The 14427-nt window shown below is 43.9% G+C and overlaps 7 protein-coding genes across 7 annotated transcripts; 3 read left to right on the top strand and 4 right to left on the bottom strand.

Moving 5' to 3' along the window:
* Positions 1 to 553: 553 nt before the first annotated feature.
* Positions 554 to 1454, bottom strand: EAF01_000190 (uncharacterized protein; the record flags this gene model as incomplete). Its single annotated transcript, XM_038908440.1, has 2 exons — positions 554 to 1143; positions 1226 to 1454. 2 exons carry the CDS (start codon positions 1452 to 1454, stop codon positions 554 to 556), a joined length of 819 nt encoding a protein of 272 aa, XP_038775346.1.
* A 791-nt stretch (positions 1455 to 2245) lies between these two features.
* On the top strand, positions 2246 to 3657 carry EAF01_000191 (uncharacterized protein; the record flags this gene model as incomplete). The annotated part of the gene is made up of 2 exons (XM_038908441.1): positions 2246 to 3205; positions 3274 to 3657. 2 exons carry the CDS (start codon positions 2246 to 2248, stop codon positions 3655 to 3657), a joined length of 1344 nt encoding a protein of 447 aa, XP_038775347.1.
* A 604-nt stretch (positions 3658 to 4261) lies between these two features.
* Positions 4262 to 4928, bottom strand: EAF01_000192 (uncharacterized protein; the record flags this gene model as incomplete). Its single annotated transcript, XM_038908442.1, has 2 exons — positions 4262 to 4315; positions 4383 to 4928. The coding sequence occupies 2 exons, from the start codon at positions 4926 to 4928 to the stop codon at positions 4262 to 4264; spliced, it is 600 nt and encodes a 199-aa protein (XP_038775348.1).
* Positions 4929 to 5341: 413 nt separating this feature from the next.
* EAF01_000193 (uncharacterized protein) lies at positions 5342 to 8446 on the bottom strand (the record flags this gene model as incomplete). The annotated part of the gene is made up of 3 exons (XM_038908443.1): positions 5342 to 7814; positions 7877 to 8205; positions 8258 to 8446. 3 exons carry the CDS (start codon positions 8444 to 8446, stop codon positions 5342 to 5344), a joined length of 2991 nt encoding a protein of 996 aa, XP_038775349.1.
* Positions 8447 to 8979: 533 nt separating this feature from the next.
* EAF01_000194 (uncharacterized protein) lies at positions 8980 to 9264 on the top strand (the record flags this gene model as incomplete). The annotated part of the gene is made up of 1 exon (XM_038908444.1): positions 8980 to 9264. One exon carries the CDS (start codon positions 8980 to 8982, stop codon positions 9262 to 9264), a length of 285 nt encoding a protein of 94 aa, XP_038775350.1.
* A 790-nt stretch (positions 9265 to 10054) lies between these two features.
* On the bottom strand, positions 10055 to 10946 carry EAF01_000195 (uncharacterized protein). The gene is made up of 2 exons (XM_038908445.1): positions 10395 to 10946; positions 10055 to 10342 (listed from the first exon to the last, which is right to left on the bottom strand). The coding sequence occupies exons 1-2, from the start codon at positions 10649 to 10651 to the stop codon at positions 10135 to 10137; spliced, it is 465 nt and encodes a 154-aa protein (XP_038775351.1). The 5' UTR covers positions 10652 to 10946; the 3' UTR covers positions 10055 to 10134.
* Positions 10947 to 11210: 264 nt separating this feature from the next.
* Positions 11211 to 14407, top strand: EAF01_000196 (uncharacterized protein). The gene is made up of 2 exons (XM_038908446.1): positions 11211 to 13043; positions 13096 to 14407. Exons 1-2 carry the CDS (start codon positions 11318 to 11320, stop codon positions 14115 to 14117), a joined length of 2748 nt encoding a protein of 915 aa, XP_038775352.1. The 5' UTR covers positions 11211 to 11317; the 3' UTR covers positions 14118 to 14407.
* Positions 14408 to 14427: the final 20 nt, after the last annotated feature.

Raw genomic sequence — 14427 nt, forward strand, 5'->3', positions numbered from 1 at the left:
TCCCATGATTGTCATCGGATCTGATAATAATTAGGTAGCCGAGCTAGTATCACAATCCACCGTACACGAATTAGATTTCAGATGACGTAAAAGATGAACCGGACTTCTTTCCTAGAACATATCATAACTTTATCATTTGATCAGATTGTGATGAGTTATGGGGATCAAATTATTATCAGATCTTTTTCAATCTCATCTGATAAGATAATAGATTACCATTGATGGCCTAGGGAGTCGGGACTCTTAGCAATACGGTTACGACTGTTTAGCTTCCCCTGCTAGTACCGCTCTAGTATAGATTTTTTGGTGAGATAAACTAATGAGATTGATTAGATATTTATCCATGTCATCTGATAAGATAATAATTACATGTCCGTCTCCGGTTTTCCTTGGCTGTCTCCACTACATACTCAAAATTTTCTCTCAACACATGAAATTAGACAGCTACATCGAAGGAACCTGTCTCATCTTCGTATTTCAACCCTATCTACTTGTATACCGTTTTTCCTTTCTGAAATAGCGCTGCAGTAGCCTGAATCGCCATCACACCCTCTCACAACTTTGAGTTTACCCACTTCGGTGGTCGTTTGTCCACATATGCTTGAATACCTTCGGCAAAATTAGGACTTTCAACCAGACGAGGATACCATTCATCAGCCAAAGTCGACACAGTTTCCTCTACACTTCCAGCTTCCCAGCCCAATCTAATGCCCATACGACCAATAATCAACGCATCGGGACTATTTTTGCACATATCTTGAGCAACTTGTATAGCAAGATCAACAACGTCCGTACCAGACTCTGCCACTCGAGTGATAAGTCCCCAATCACTCAAAGTCTGGGCACTTACGTTTCTACCGGTTAATACCAAATCCGAGGTGCGTTGCAAACCCAGGGTGCGAACTAGCCTCGGTAGACACCCCGCCACAGGGACGATCCCACGCTTCGCTTCGGGCAGAGAAAACACGGCCGTGGAGGCAGCGACTACAACATCGCAATTGGTTATCATCTCGAATCCCCCTCCCATACATATGCCATTGACTGCAGCAATAATAGGCTTTTTGCCACTTCGACGTGGGAGTCCTGCAAGACCTGGTGCAGACATGTCATTGACAACCCCTGCTCTATTCATCTCGTTCCATTCTGTTCTCGCCGGTTTTGATTAGTTTTCGTGCAAAAGTAAATTTCGATACTGAATAATAACTGAATATCGAAATTTTCTAACCTTGTAAATCGGCTCCTGTGCAAAAAGCTCTCCCTACGCCGGTGATAATTCCAACCCATAGACTTTCATCTTGATCAAAAAGCTCCCATACTTTCTGCATTTCCCGACTCGTGACTTGATCGATACAATTGAGCTTCTCGGGTCTATTCAATGTGACCTGCACAATTCGTTCTCGAGGAAAGGAGACATTAAAATGTTTGAAATTCAAGGGTCTTGATCTGAGAGACATGTCAACAGTGGGTCGATGTATAGCATGTCACTATTGCCAGCCACGCAAAATCTCATACAGGTAGAAAAGGATAATATTTTGACTAGTTTTACCAGCTTCCCGTCATGTAACTTTATAGCATTTCATTGATCAGTGCGTCCACCATTTACCATCTAGCAGGCTCGAGGCAGGTAAATATAGGTATGGATAGCGCGTTCTTAATTTCTTGTTTAGTAAATTAGTATCTTTTCCTAGAAAGCTTTCTCTCGCTTAGACATCCCTGAGACTGAGACTCCATCTAAAGCACAATCGAATTAACTCGCGATTGTGAATTTGCGGTATCGGAAGATCGGCCTGAGAAAGGTATGCATGCAGGTGCAAGTTACTAATAGTTACTTTACAAAATAATGTGCAGCGCTGCAATTACCCTGCTCGGTCCGAGTATATCTCTGTTATTTGTATGGAAGTGGAGTATGTATGAGGTAGATACCAAGGAAGGTAGACCAACGACACTGTGTTTGTCTTGTCCCGGCATTAAATCCAAAACTAACCTAGAGTGTTTCTCTAGTTTGTTAGACCGATATTTCGTAGAAGTCAAAAAGTCAGAAATTTGCCTTGGTCCTAATCCTCATGAATGGTGTTACACTATCCTTGATGGAAATCAACATTACAAATGTAAATAAAACTGCTGCATGTACTCGTATAGACGATATTGTACTTTTTGGTGTCTTATTCACATCCAAACTCTTTCAATAAATCGCCGTGACAGTTTCTAGATCCTGAACAAATTTCACGTCATAAACTTTGCGAGGATGGCACCACACAAATACCCCTTGGTAAAATTACCACATCCTTATTTGACCACATATCGAGTAAATACCAACACGGAAACCACACCAGCTAGACATGCCTTGACATTGGATAGTCAGCAGCCCGCATCTGGAAAGCCTTTACCTCAACCATTACATTCTGATTCTCTTTCATGGCTTGATTTGGTGGTGAGGCGCGAAGACGAGTGCCCCCCTCTATCTGACAATACCGCTTGGGGAAGAGCATGTCGAAGCCCACAAACCACATTCGAATGGACAGGAAACAATGCTCCTGCATTGGGTCAAATCTGGAATGTGGTCCACGCAATATATCTCGCCCATCCAACAATAGAGTATTTCCGATTGACTTTGAGTGGCTCCGAGAAGGAGGTTATCCGAAGCGAGTTGCTATCAACTGGTTTGGGAATTGAGCACCCAAAACCATGGCGTTTCTCAAGCGCAGCAACAACCGCATCGCCCACCGAAGAATTGTTAATTCTCCGAGGTGCATTTTGGCAAGGAGCAGCCTCACCACTTGGTCCTCGCCCTATCTGGGTAATTGGAGATGGTACCGATGGTCCCATCCGAGGATCTCTAGCCCAATATCCAGTCATGCCCGAGAACTACCAACTCACCATGAAATTTCCCGAAGAAGCCGTTTACACTCACCACCCAACACGCCGTCCTAAGCCACACCCAGGATCTATTTGCTACAGTCGCTACATTCCCGAATTGGACGAGCATTTCTCTCTCGAGGTGGTTGATTGGCAAAACGATGCGCATTTGAAGACCTTCAACACGTGGCAAAATGATCCTCGTGTTGCTAAGGGCTGGAATGAAACTGGAACATTGGACCAGCATCGTAAGTATTTACGCAAGTTGAACTTTGATCCTCACGTGCTGTGTCTATTTGGACGCTTCAACGATACCCGATTCTCCTATTTTGAGCTCTACTGGGCAAAAGTAAGTTCACATCTCTTTTTATGACTCGTTTTCTACATCATTCCATTCATACTGACTTGAAATTATAGGAGGATCACTATGGTGCTCACTACAACGCTGGAGACTATGATCGCGGACGCCACTCTCTCGTCGGTGACGCTTCGTTCCGTGGTCCACAGCGTGTTAATGCTTGGTATTCAAGCTGTATCCATTATGTATTTCTCGACGATCCACGAACTGTGAATGCAGTTGGTGAGCCCAAAGCAACAGGTGGTACCATCTTGTCTTACGAGAATGCTCAAGGTCTTACCATTGGAAAGTATGTTGATCTGGGACACAAACGATCAGTCCATTCAATCTGTAGCCGGGAAAAATGGTTCCAGCTGTGCCCTCTGTTCTGGGATGGACGAAAACAGCCGCTGGAGTCTGCAGATCGAGCAGCGTGGAATTCGATTTACGCCCCGAAGTTGTAGGGTTGGAATAGCTAAGAGGCGCTATTGAGATGAGAATGATGTGTATATATTAGTTGTTGGGGGTGCGAAGATTTGTTCCAAAAAGCGAGCAAACTATTTAATTTCAATAATAAAAGCGATATTCAACCAGTATGCACTCCTCGTTGAGTCGAGTTGGTAGTGAGATGCCCTCTGACTAGAGTTGTGAGTCATTATGATCTGTTAGTCTCTTAACAGAAGGTTATCGACAAGCAGGGGAAATATTGGCTGGTGCTACAATGATTACGTTGGTAGTCTGTTTCGTTATTAAACAAAAAAGCAGCCTATATGAACCGCAAAATATATTAGTGAAGGCAAAATAGTAGATCAAGTCACATCTCTTTTATTTTTATTTTTATCAAACTGCCATCAGCCGCCCCCTCCATTGAAACCCATGAGAAACTCCAAGTGATTTCAAGACTCCATACCAAATCCAAAGACCAGTGCACAATTTTTATGGTAGCGGCCCAACAATTGATCCTTATTATATACTCCTTATACTTCAAGCGAAATAAAAGTCTCAGTCGCCATCTATCCTGAACTGTTGCCTACAACAAGGCGAATAAAAACACCCCAAGACTGATTCCTATAGTGCCAAAGCCCCCATTGCAATCCCAAGTGCCAGAGTCATTACATTCCCCTAGAACCGATGTTGGTTAGCCTCAGTGTACCTCTCCAAGCCAAAATAAATACGAAGGAAGACATACCATCCTACCCATTCCCCTGCTAGCCCCACTACTCACATCCTGCACCCTCGCCACTCCGGTGGGCTTTGCAGTCGCCGTTTCCGTAACAATCACCGTCCTCCCCGCCGTTCCACTCGTTGTCAACTCTGCATTTCCTCCGAGCAATCCTCCATCTCGCACGGGAGCAACAGTCTCCTCACTCTGCTGTGAGATCCCACTAGCAGCTGGAATCGTGCTCGTGCTAATTATCCTCACCGTTGACGTTCCAAGGGTTGTGGCTCCTACCGCGGTCCCGTTAACGATGCCATTGACGCGAGTTTCACAGTTTGCGTCAGAATCACATGTTGTGCTAACTTGCTGGATATTGCTGCTTCCTTTGCCGTCTGCGAAAGAGCTGGAGGATGATGAATATGAGGATGAGGATGATTTGCCATTGGTCATATCTGTTGAGGGAGCAAAGGAAGATGTGCCAGGTATGGATGGGATGTTGATATCAGGGAAAGTGATGGATTGAGCGTTTGTGAAAAGAGCGAGGAAAGGAGTGAGAATGGAGGGTTGAAACTGCATGACTGTAGCTATAAGTGATTATCTGGTGGATCAGTCAAAAACGAGAATACTACGAGCGACTGGAGCAAGTTGTTTTAACGGTCGTGTAATTTATAAACATTGTAGAAAAAGAATGTCATCTATGAGGATTAATCTCACTGGGGGGCAAAATTCCAGTGAACAGAAATGGTAAGAAATTTGCCTGTGGAATGTAGAAACGTGCCCTTGGTGGCAATAACATTCCTGTAAGAGGTTGAATACCAATTAAAATAACGATCATGAAACAATAGCCCGGAACATAATCATCTGCTTCATACATATTTCGTGTCAATTGGTGTCCAGTTTGAAGAAAGGCTACCCGAATTGGCGAATTAACACGTCGTATCAATTCTTGACTATATATCCAACCAAATTTGATGGACAAATGTTTATTATTATGACAAACGACGAACCGGCTTGACAGTTATGCTGCGTAAGTATACATTTATATCCCCCAATTCGACTTCTAGTAGATCACCAGCTTTGACGTCCTCAATATCAAATGTCTCAGATCCTACCAATTTTGCGGGAGCATCAAAAAAGTCCAGCTTGCCCCACGTGCTACTATATGTAACATCTTCGCTAGCGACAAAGTTGAAGGTAGGTGGAAGAGGAGCCTCTTTGAATTGCCATGCGCGAATCAAGAAATGACATAGCCAATGTCTAATAGAGTCCCTGTTGCCTTGTTTAATCATTCTTTCGCGAGCATCGAGATGGGAAATGATGCGATCAAGCTCGACTTTTGAGAATGGAAGGAAATCTTCCTTAGTGTTGTTTTTAAGATCATGTCCTAAACGTGCTTCTTCCCGAAGTGCAGCGTGAACTTGCCAATGGAGTAACAAATCACCGTATCGGCGCAGAGGGCTTGTACACTTAGCCATCATTTCGACGCCAACTGCTACATGCGGGCCTGGAGTAGTGGATGGAAGTATTGTACCAAGTAATCGAAAATATTGCAGAGCAATACTAACTGGAGGGTGGCCATGCTCGTCCAGTGAAGGTAATACAACTTCTCTGTAGAATACCATCGGATCTTTTTTGTTTTTGTTGCGAGGAGTGACACGATAAGGGATTGGAACCCCTCTATCGTAGCACCATCGTGCTGCGACCTCTGCAGCGATTAACATAAGTGGCGCAACTGCATCTATTTTGGAGCCCAGACTACTAGATTCTTCTTTCTGCAATTGAATTGTTCCCGCTGTGGGCGACACTGATACATTAACATTGGCAGAGCTTATGGAAACACCACCATGAGCTATACGTTGCTTGAGCCGAGCATCGCCAATCCTGTGTAGTATTCGAAGATCTTCCTTGTGCTCGTCAGAAAGCTGATGGCTTTGCAGCATAGTCCTCTTCTCTGAAGTATGGGCGATAGGTGACCCAACAGTGCTGGAAGTGGAAATGATATTGGAGGTTGTAGGATCAGTTCCAGTAATGACTTCAGCAACTACCTTAGGTGTCATAAACTTTACATCCAAAAGGGTGCGTGGAGATATCCTTGTATCTAGTATGTCACCATTCAAATTCATCTTGGCGCTAAACGTCAAAGAGGGACGGTTAATGTCGAGACTGAGTTCACTTTGCACAAATTCAGACGGCAATAAGAAATACACTTCTTTTGGCGAATAGATGGTTTCAGTGCGATCTGAAATATCATCCGCAAACTCACACTTCGCTTCTAGTCGTGAGGCAGGATCGGCTGCATGAACATGAACCCAATACTCGTTTGGCGTTTCAGTGCGTTCAATTGATACTCCATCATCAACTTCATGAGCATCAACAGAATCAATGCAGTAAACCGGTAGATGGAACTCCTCTCGAAGAGCCGACATACTATCTTCAGAAGTAAAACAGTCTTTTTGAGAGATATCATTGCACCCGTGATTATGAACCCGAAGATCATAGGCTACCCGGTTCGCTGTGGGATGAATCTCACCTATTTCTTGCAAGAAAGTCCACGCAGTGCTTTGATCTAATTGGAAGTCCTCGTATCGTGCTATGATTCGAAGAAGGATGGAGCCCGCCGAGTTTATTGTGGAGTTGCGATCAATGGTTCGGAAAGCCGCCCATGACTTCAAGAACTCTGTATATGGCGATGGCTTAACTTGGCGTGGAAATTCTATTTTCTCATCCGATGTATTCAGAGGCCTAATGGTACCATGGGTTGTAAGTTGACGTGATTTGCGACTTTCATCTATAACCTCCTGACAATCTTTGACCCATCCAAGTAGTGAGCTCTTTTTGAGCATCGAATTCGTCTGCGAGGCTTTTTGGTACTTGCGAACTTCCTCGACAACGTACATGATATTCTTCACTTCTGCTTTGGAGCTAATTTCGTACTGCCCGCCAGTTCTAGTCGCTCCCCTCAATTGTGGTCGAAACCCAATTTCATCGCGCATAAGAGAACGATGTAGGGCATACAATACAGGGTATGGATGTGAACCATTCTTCCCTTTCAAATTGCTTTGAGGAACAATTTCATTAGCTAGCTCAACTAATGTAGCGTACCGGAAAGATTTATCTTTAGCAACAAGATTGTGAGCACGATCTAGCTTGGAGAAAGTGCTCTGATAAAGCTCTTCAGATTCATTCCAGAACCTATGCATCTTTTCTAAGAGAGGCTTGGTCGCTTCTCTAGGGACTTGTTGATCGAATTTGTGTATATCTGACCCATCCGATTGTACAGCTTCCGGCAATAATAGAAACGGTCGAATGGTGTTCAATTCATCGTTGCTAACGAAGCCTGGTACATAAAAGTGTGTAGATTTCATAGAGCCCTTAATCAAATTACCAGAAATTGTATAGAATTCGGCAAGTCTGCCGACATCGCGTATGTATATCGCAAGTTCCTGTCTTTGCCCTTTGCCACTAGTCGACTTATGTCAGTTCTGCATTTGAATTTCAATGGGCAATATAGTGAGTAGACACACATAACTTCAACGAGATCCCCGGGAATCAAAAACCCGCGCCTACTTCCAACATCGATCAGATCATGAAATCCAACAGTAGATATGTCATCATGCACTGCATCCTCTTCGTCATCGATTTCGAATTTGGTATCTTGGATTCGACTGCTTGCGTTGTCCAAACCTCCGGGTGAAGCATCGTCGTTGATTGTGACAGGTATATATTGACTGGCATGCTCTGCTTCCCACGCTTCTAGGCGCTGTCTAATCGGCACCAACTCTTCCTTCCTTTTATACAAAACATCAGACGAACCAGGAAGTTTGCGATTTTGCGTCTTTATTTTCGCTCGGCTCTGAAAACCAAGTCAGAAAAGTAAATTTGACTGAATGAAAAGTTTCACTTACTACATGGCTGGTGCTGAACGACTTCGTGCTTCGCCTTAATACTGTCTTTTGCTTCGATTGATCGTTGCTATCTTGGACTTGCAGCAGTTGTCGCCTTCCAAATATTGCTCCGGAATTGAAGTTTACAAGACACTTCCAGCAAACGAATGGTCGCACATTCTTTCTCGAGAGCTGAGAAGTTCTCAACATAGTCTTCACACACTGTGACAATTGGCGTGCACTTATATAGACTGTTCGAATTGTGAAGTATTTGATCGGCAAAATTCTCCGATTCATTGAGATAACGTTTTACACGACGTTATCGCGTTCGCACGTGAAATTTTTAAAACCTGGCCCAAGCTCCTTCTAGAGCACAGTCTCAGTATTTATTTTCTACTTTTTCTTCTCGCACAACCTCAAATGGTTAGGTATATATCTTTCCCACCATCCATCAGTTCATTGCACTGCACTGACACAACAAAAACTGACGCTCTTGAGCTATATTATTGAGGTAAGATATATCCCTATTTGTCCAGTATCACTCGACAGCTTCTCTTTCTATTACAATACAACTTGTATGATGAACAAAAATTAGCATGTATTACCTGAAGATATATTGTTTCGATAATATTTCGCTGTGGTCTACACCAAGATCTCTGACTTTTCACAACTTCTTGCATATCTGTATTATATCTGATCATGGCCCATGACTAATGATCGTTTCCACAGATTTTCTGGAGAGCATGTCTGACTCCAAGGAAGGACAATTCACTGTTCTTTACTTTGCTACTGCTAGCTCATACACTTCAAAGGATTCCGAGACTTTTGCTGCCCCTCTTCCTCTTTCACGATTGTTCGAAACTTTAGAGGATCGCTACAATGGAATGAAAGACAATGTCTTGCGCAGTTGCCTAGTGACTGTCAACTTGGAGTATGTTGATGTCCCAGAGACAGGCTCTGATGGCACAGACGTAATCATCAAAGATGGGGATGAGGTAGCCATTATCCCGCCAGTGAGCTCTGGATAAAGGAGTGCCATTTGTGATGTTGATAATATTTATGCCTCATTTGAAAGCCTTGTGAAGTCTCTGTGTCGTTCTATTAGCATATTTAATTCACACATTTAATTTCACGAATATTATCTACATTTTCAATGAATTCATAGTTGCTTTCGAATGCTTCAAGAGCTTACCATTTGGCCATGATGACATTAAAATACATCGTTGTATACATGATTGAGCGATGTGCCGGAGAATATGAAATCTCTTGTAATTATGGCAGAAGGCCGAGACACAGGAGGGCTGCATCTCGAACGTTCCGTCTTCAACTATTTCAGGCACAGGGGATTGTCCTAGTTGTTTTTGCGGGATTAGACTTTGAACCATTCTGCAAGGTGTCTAGCAGATAGAATGGTGATTGAGAGTTTGCATGGGAGAAGACCACAGGAGGGTTAGAGATTAGAAGAGGGCGCGAGAACTTATAGGGCTAACATGAGGAGCGACCCTGAGAGGCAAAGAATCGGTTGAAGAACTATGAAACATTTTCTGAATGGACATGGAAGGGAGTGTAGGAACATCCCATGGAGGGTCTAGGCGTCGCGTGGAAGACGATAATACAAAAGGGTAGAGTGATATCACCAAAATAATGTATTGAAGGGACGTTCCTGGGAAAGAGAAAGATTGGCATATGAGATCCAGAAGACGATGAACTTTGCAACGTGAATGTGTAGAGGGAGACACTCAAATCGTTAACGAAGGGTCAGACAGGTCTCGCAGGGCAAGAATCTGAAAGTGGGAAACGACACGACAGAATGGGGAAAGAGTTATGAAGCCAATTATTATTGAACTATGTATCCACAGCCCAAAATGTCACTTCATTCGAGGTACCTTGATCCAAAGCTATTCTAATAATGGACGAGATTCTGGGGAATCATCTTCCTCAACCACTCCCGAGTCCTTTTTCCAGAACTTCCTTGGATATTGCCTCGACATCTTCCACCACCTTTGGTTCCTTTCTCCAGTTTCCAAGCACTTCATGATAAGAAGGATAATGCCCAATGCCAGAAGTGTTCCATAAATTGATCCAAGAAATGTCAAAAATGTGATGCTGAGCCTCGATTAGTCGTGAAACACATGGGATCGACTTGAGCGCCACTTACGTTGAAACGTGACAACCTAGAGGCCTCGCTCTCAACTCCCATCCTTCAGACCAGAGAGGACAAATATTACTGTTGAAAATAGGTGCGAGGATCTTCATAGGAGATGCATTGGGGACGCAGGTAGAGGATACGGCACACCACGAGCAAGGGCCTACTGACAAACAATCCCAGCAGTCTTGATGGCCCCAGCATTTATTGAGCAACTCATCTGGAGTTTGGTTCTCGTCGAAGGTGCTTGATGTGTTTGTATTCATCATATATATATTCCGATAGTAATGGAAACCATCGGATTCATCAACTTAAGGTTGGTAGTTTGGTGAGTTACCCCGCAACCAAGGATATCCAGTTGAAAGACAAGGTCAAATAGGGAAGAAGTAGAGTGGGTAGGTAGCCTTTAATTATAACAAAGAGGTCTCATCAGACAATGAACTGGCATTGTGAGAGGTCGTCGTATTCTTGAATGACTGATTCTCAAGTAAACAACAGGGAGGAAGAAACTAGATGAGATACAATTGAGTAGGTCGTTGAGTAGGATGTAATTAGCATGCGCTCCAAGTTCGCAGGTACCACCAGTATTGTTATGATTATTACCTATTCTACGACCACCAATTCATTGTCACATAATATATAGAAATAGAATTTAAATTCCTTTAAACAAATAGTTAATTGAACTCTTTTTTGCAATACATATTCCATATAAATAAAAATAAGCCACAACTTGTATCTAAAAAGTCGTATGACAAACCATCCTTTCCATATATATACATACCTACTACATATTGTTTTCTTCTGTTGCTTCCCCAGCTTTTCTCTTCCCTCGAGCCTACTAGCGCTAGAAAATTACAACAACGGATCTTTTGACCATCGCATCCACGGCATCACAACTCTCCGATCGGACAGTCGGCACGAAATCAACAATCGCAATGGAAAACATTCCTTTAAATCTGGGTCAAATTGATCCTCGACTTCGAGATGATTCTAACACAGATTCGTTTGCGCAACCTCAACAGCACCCACATTCCGAAGCCCATCACCAACTTCACAATCTAAATACTCAACTTCCTGCAAGCGCACCTCAATTATCTGCTCCATCACCCACACAGCTTGCACAGCTACAACAGTATCATCAACCTATTCACGATGGAGACCAATCTCAAATTTATATGCCTCAAACGCCCCAGTCGGCGACTCATACACAAGACGATGGACACATGCTGGGAGACGCGTCGGTTGATCCAAAGCGATCGAGAGCTTGTGAAGCTTGTCGAGGATTGAAAGTTAAATGCGAACCTGATATGATCAATTTCGATGGTCCTTGCAAACGATGCACCAAAGCTAATCGACAATGCGTCGTTACTGTACCAAGTCGAAAGAGACAGAAAAAAGCAGATAGCAGAGTTGCTGAGTTGGAGAAAAGAGTGGAAGCATTAACAGCTACCTTGCAAGCAACGAAATCGGCATCCACACCAACAATGCATGGTGCTGAATCTAGTCTGGAGGAGCAGGGTCAGCAATTTTCAGCAAGACAAAATCCATATGAGCAAGTTACAAATGGAGGTTTCGCGTCGCCTTACTCAGGCCCTGCTGAATCAAGAATGAACTCGAACGACTGGTCCAACTATCCCAAAGCTTCTCAGCCCAAGAACCAGGCATTATCTGCACCCCCGATGGTCATGGCAGGTCAGAAGAGGAAGCATGCCGAGAGTCGAGATGGTACTCCAGCCGACTCTTTCATGACTACTAATTACATGGGACAGAAGACCCCCGACCCCAATGTGCACCCAGCAGCATGGAATGCGCAACTAAAGCAAACCCCTTCACACGAATATGCAGATGTAGTAGATAGAGGATTGATTACGTCAGAGATTGCTACCAAAATGTTCAATTGTTATGTTGAAAGAATGGCCCCCCATATGCCAGCCGTCGTCTTTCCTGCAGGTACCACTGCTTCTGAGATCCGCAAAACAAAGCCAATCTTATTCTTAGCGATTTTGAGCGCTAGCTCGGGCACAAATTTTCCAACACTCCAAAAACAGTTGACGAAGGAAGTGATGAGTATCTATGCGGATCGTATCATTTGTAATGGCGAGAAGACATTGGAGCTTATACAAGCTCTTCTTGTCAGCACTCTATGGTATTGGCCGCCAGAACATTTTGAAGAGCTAAAATTCTATCAACTTATCCACATCGCGGCAGTCATGGCAATTGATATTGGAATGGGTAAGAAAGGAAAAAGTGGTAGGACCGATAAAATGAAGAGCGCAGGATTATGGAGAGATCATCCGTGGCGTCGAACACCATATCCCGACCCCGAAACTGTTGAAGCAAGACGTACGTGGTTGGGTTGCTACTTTTTATGTTGTAATGCATCTATGGGTTTACGGCGACCAAATCTCATTCGTTGGTCCCCTTTTATGGCAGAATCTGTTGATATACTTCAGAACTCGCCAGACGCAGCACCTACAGATAACATGTTGTGTCAATGGGTTCTCAGTCAGCGGATTGCCGAGGAAGTTGGATTATCATTTTCAATGGATGACCCAAGTGCAAGCATCAGTATTGCCGACCCAAAGGTTCAGTATGCCCTTAAAGGTTTCGAACAAGAGCTTGATAAATGGAGCAAGTCCATACCCCCGGAGGTTCAAACACGTAAGTAGTAAACTACACTAATTATACATTGACTACTGACAGTGATATACAGCATCTTTAACCTTGACGGAACATGTAATCAATCTTTATATGCATGAGGTTGCTATGCATGTCGATCACAATGTCGAAGAGTTCAAGCCACCATTTACCGAGGAAGCTTTGCATGGCCCTACAGAAAGCCCAGATGTCTTGACCGCTGCTCATATTTCCGCTCTTTCCTGTTGCTTGACATCCATCGACGGCATTTTTGAAACTTTTCTGCAATTTGAAGTTGATGTCATTAGATGTCTCCCGGTTGCGCACTTCGTTAGAGTGGCTTATGCTGTCGTGGTCCTCATCAAGATGTATTTTGCGGCAGCTAACCCTAATGGTGAATTGGGCAAGGTTTTCATCAAGGACAACATGAAAGTGGAGCATTATCTCGACGGTCTGGTCGAGGTATTCCGTGCCTCTGCAGCAGATGAGAGATCTCGACCCGCTGCAAAATTCTTGATGGTTCTCATAATGTTGAAAACGTGGTTCCATCGTCAACGAGAGGGCAAATCAACACCTACACAAAATCTCGAGGCCGGCGACCCTACAAAACCTACTGGTGACCATTCTGGAGAAGCTGCGAACCAGACAGACCAAAATGCTCAACAAATGGGCTCACAACGCAGTGGGAAACCAGGTTACAGTCCTGCCCCTGCGAACACACCCCTCCAGCTTCTTAGCGAAGTCGCAACCGGTAACTCCGGTAGTTCCCGTCCCGAAAATCAAAATCAAGCTCAAAACCAAAATCAATACGCAGTCCAACAAAACGACTGGTCAGCACAACAACAGCAGCAGCCATATCATCCCACCTACGACCCATCTCTCAACCCCATGAATGCGCAAATGCTTCAAGGCTACGGCGATATATCCGGAAATATCGATCCTTCCCTCGGTATGGATCTCGGCTTTGCAATGGGCGATGGCTTCGAACAAGCGATGGGCATCACATTTGGCGTTGGCGATATTGGGAATTATTTCGGCGAGGATATTTTCGGTCAGTTTATGGGGGGTAATGTTCCGGGATTCGAAGGTACATTATAGGAATGAGGGTTTTGCATGTAAGGGCTCTTGATAGCCCTTTTCTTCTTTCTTTTTTTCAATTTGGTGGGTAAGGGGGGGAGGAGGTATGACTCTTGAAGATGAGAGAGAAGCAGAGCCACATTTTTGTATTTATCACTATGACTTATTTCTACGGGTGGATATGGTACACAGAGACATTTCTTGAGGATTTTGGGGGGGCAGGTAGGTAGCTAGCTATTTAGTTTAATTAGTAGCCTTAGCATGTATACGTGTATATGGATGGGCGCGAATGCAATATCATGGTTGAAATAATGAATGCACTTCCTATCCG

Source organism: Botrytis porri (genome assembly GCF_014898465.1).
Source record: "Botrytis porri strain MUCL 3234 chromosome Unknown BPOR_001, whole genome shotgun sequence".
In the NCBI taxonomy this organism is placed as follows: Eukaryota; Fungi; Ascomycota; class Leotiomycetes; order Helotiales; family Sclerotiniaceae; genus Botrytis; species Botrytis porri.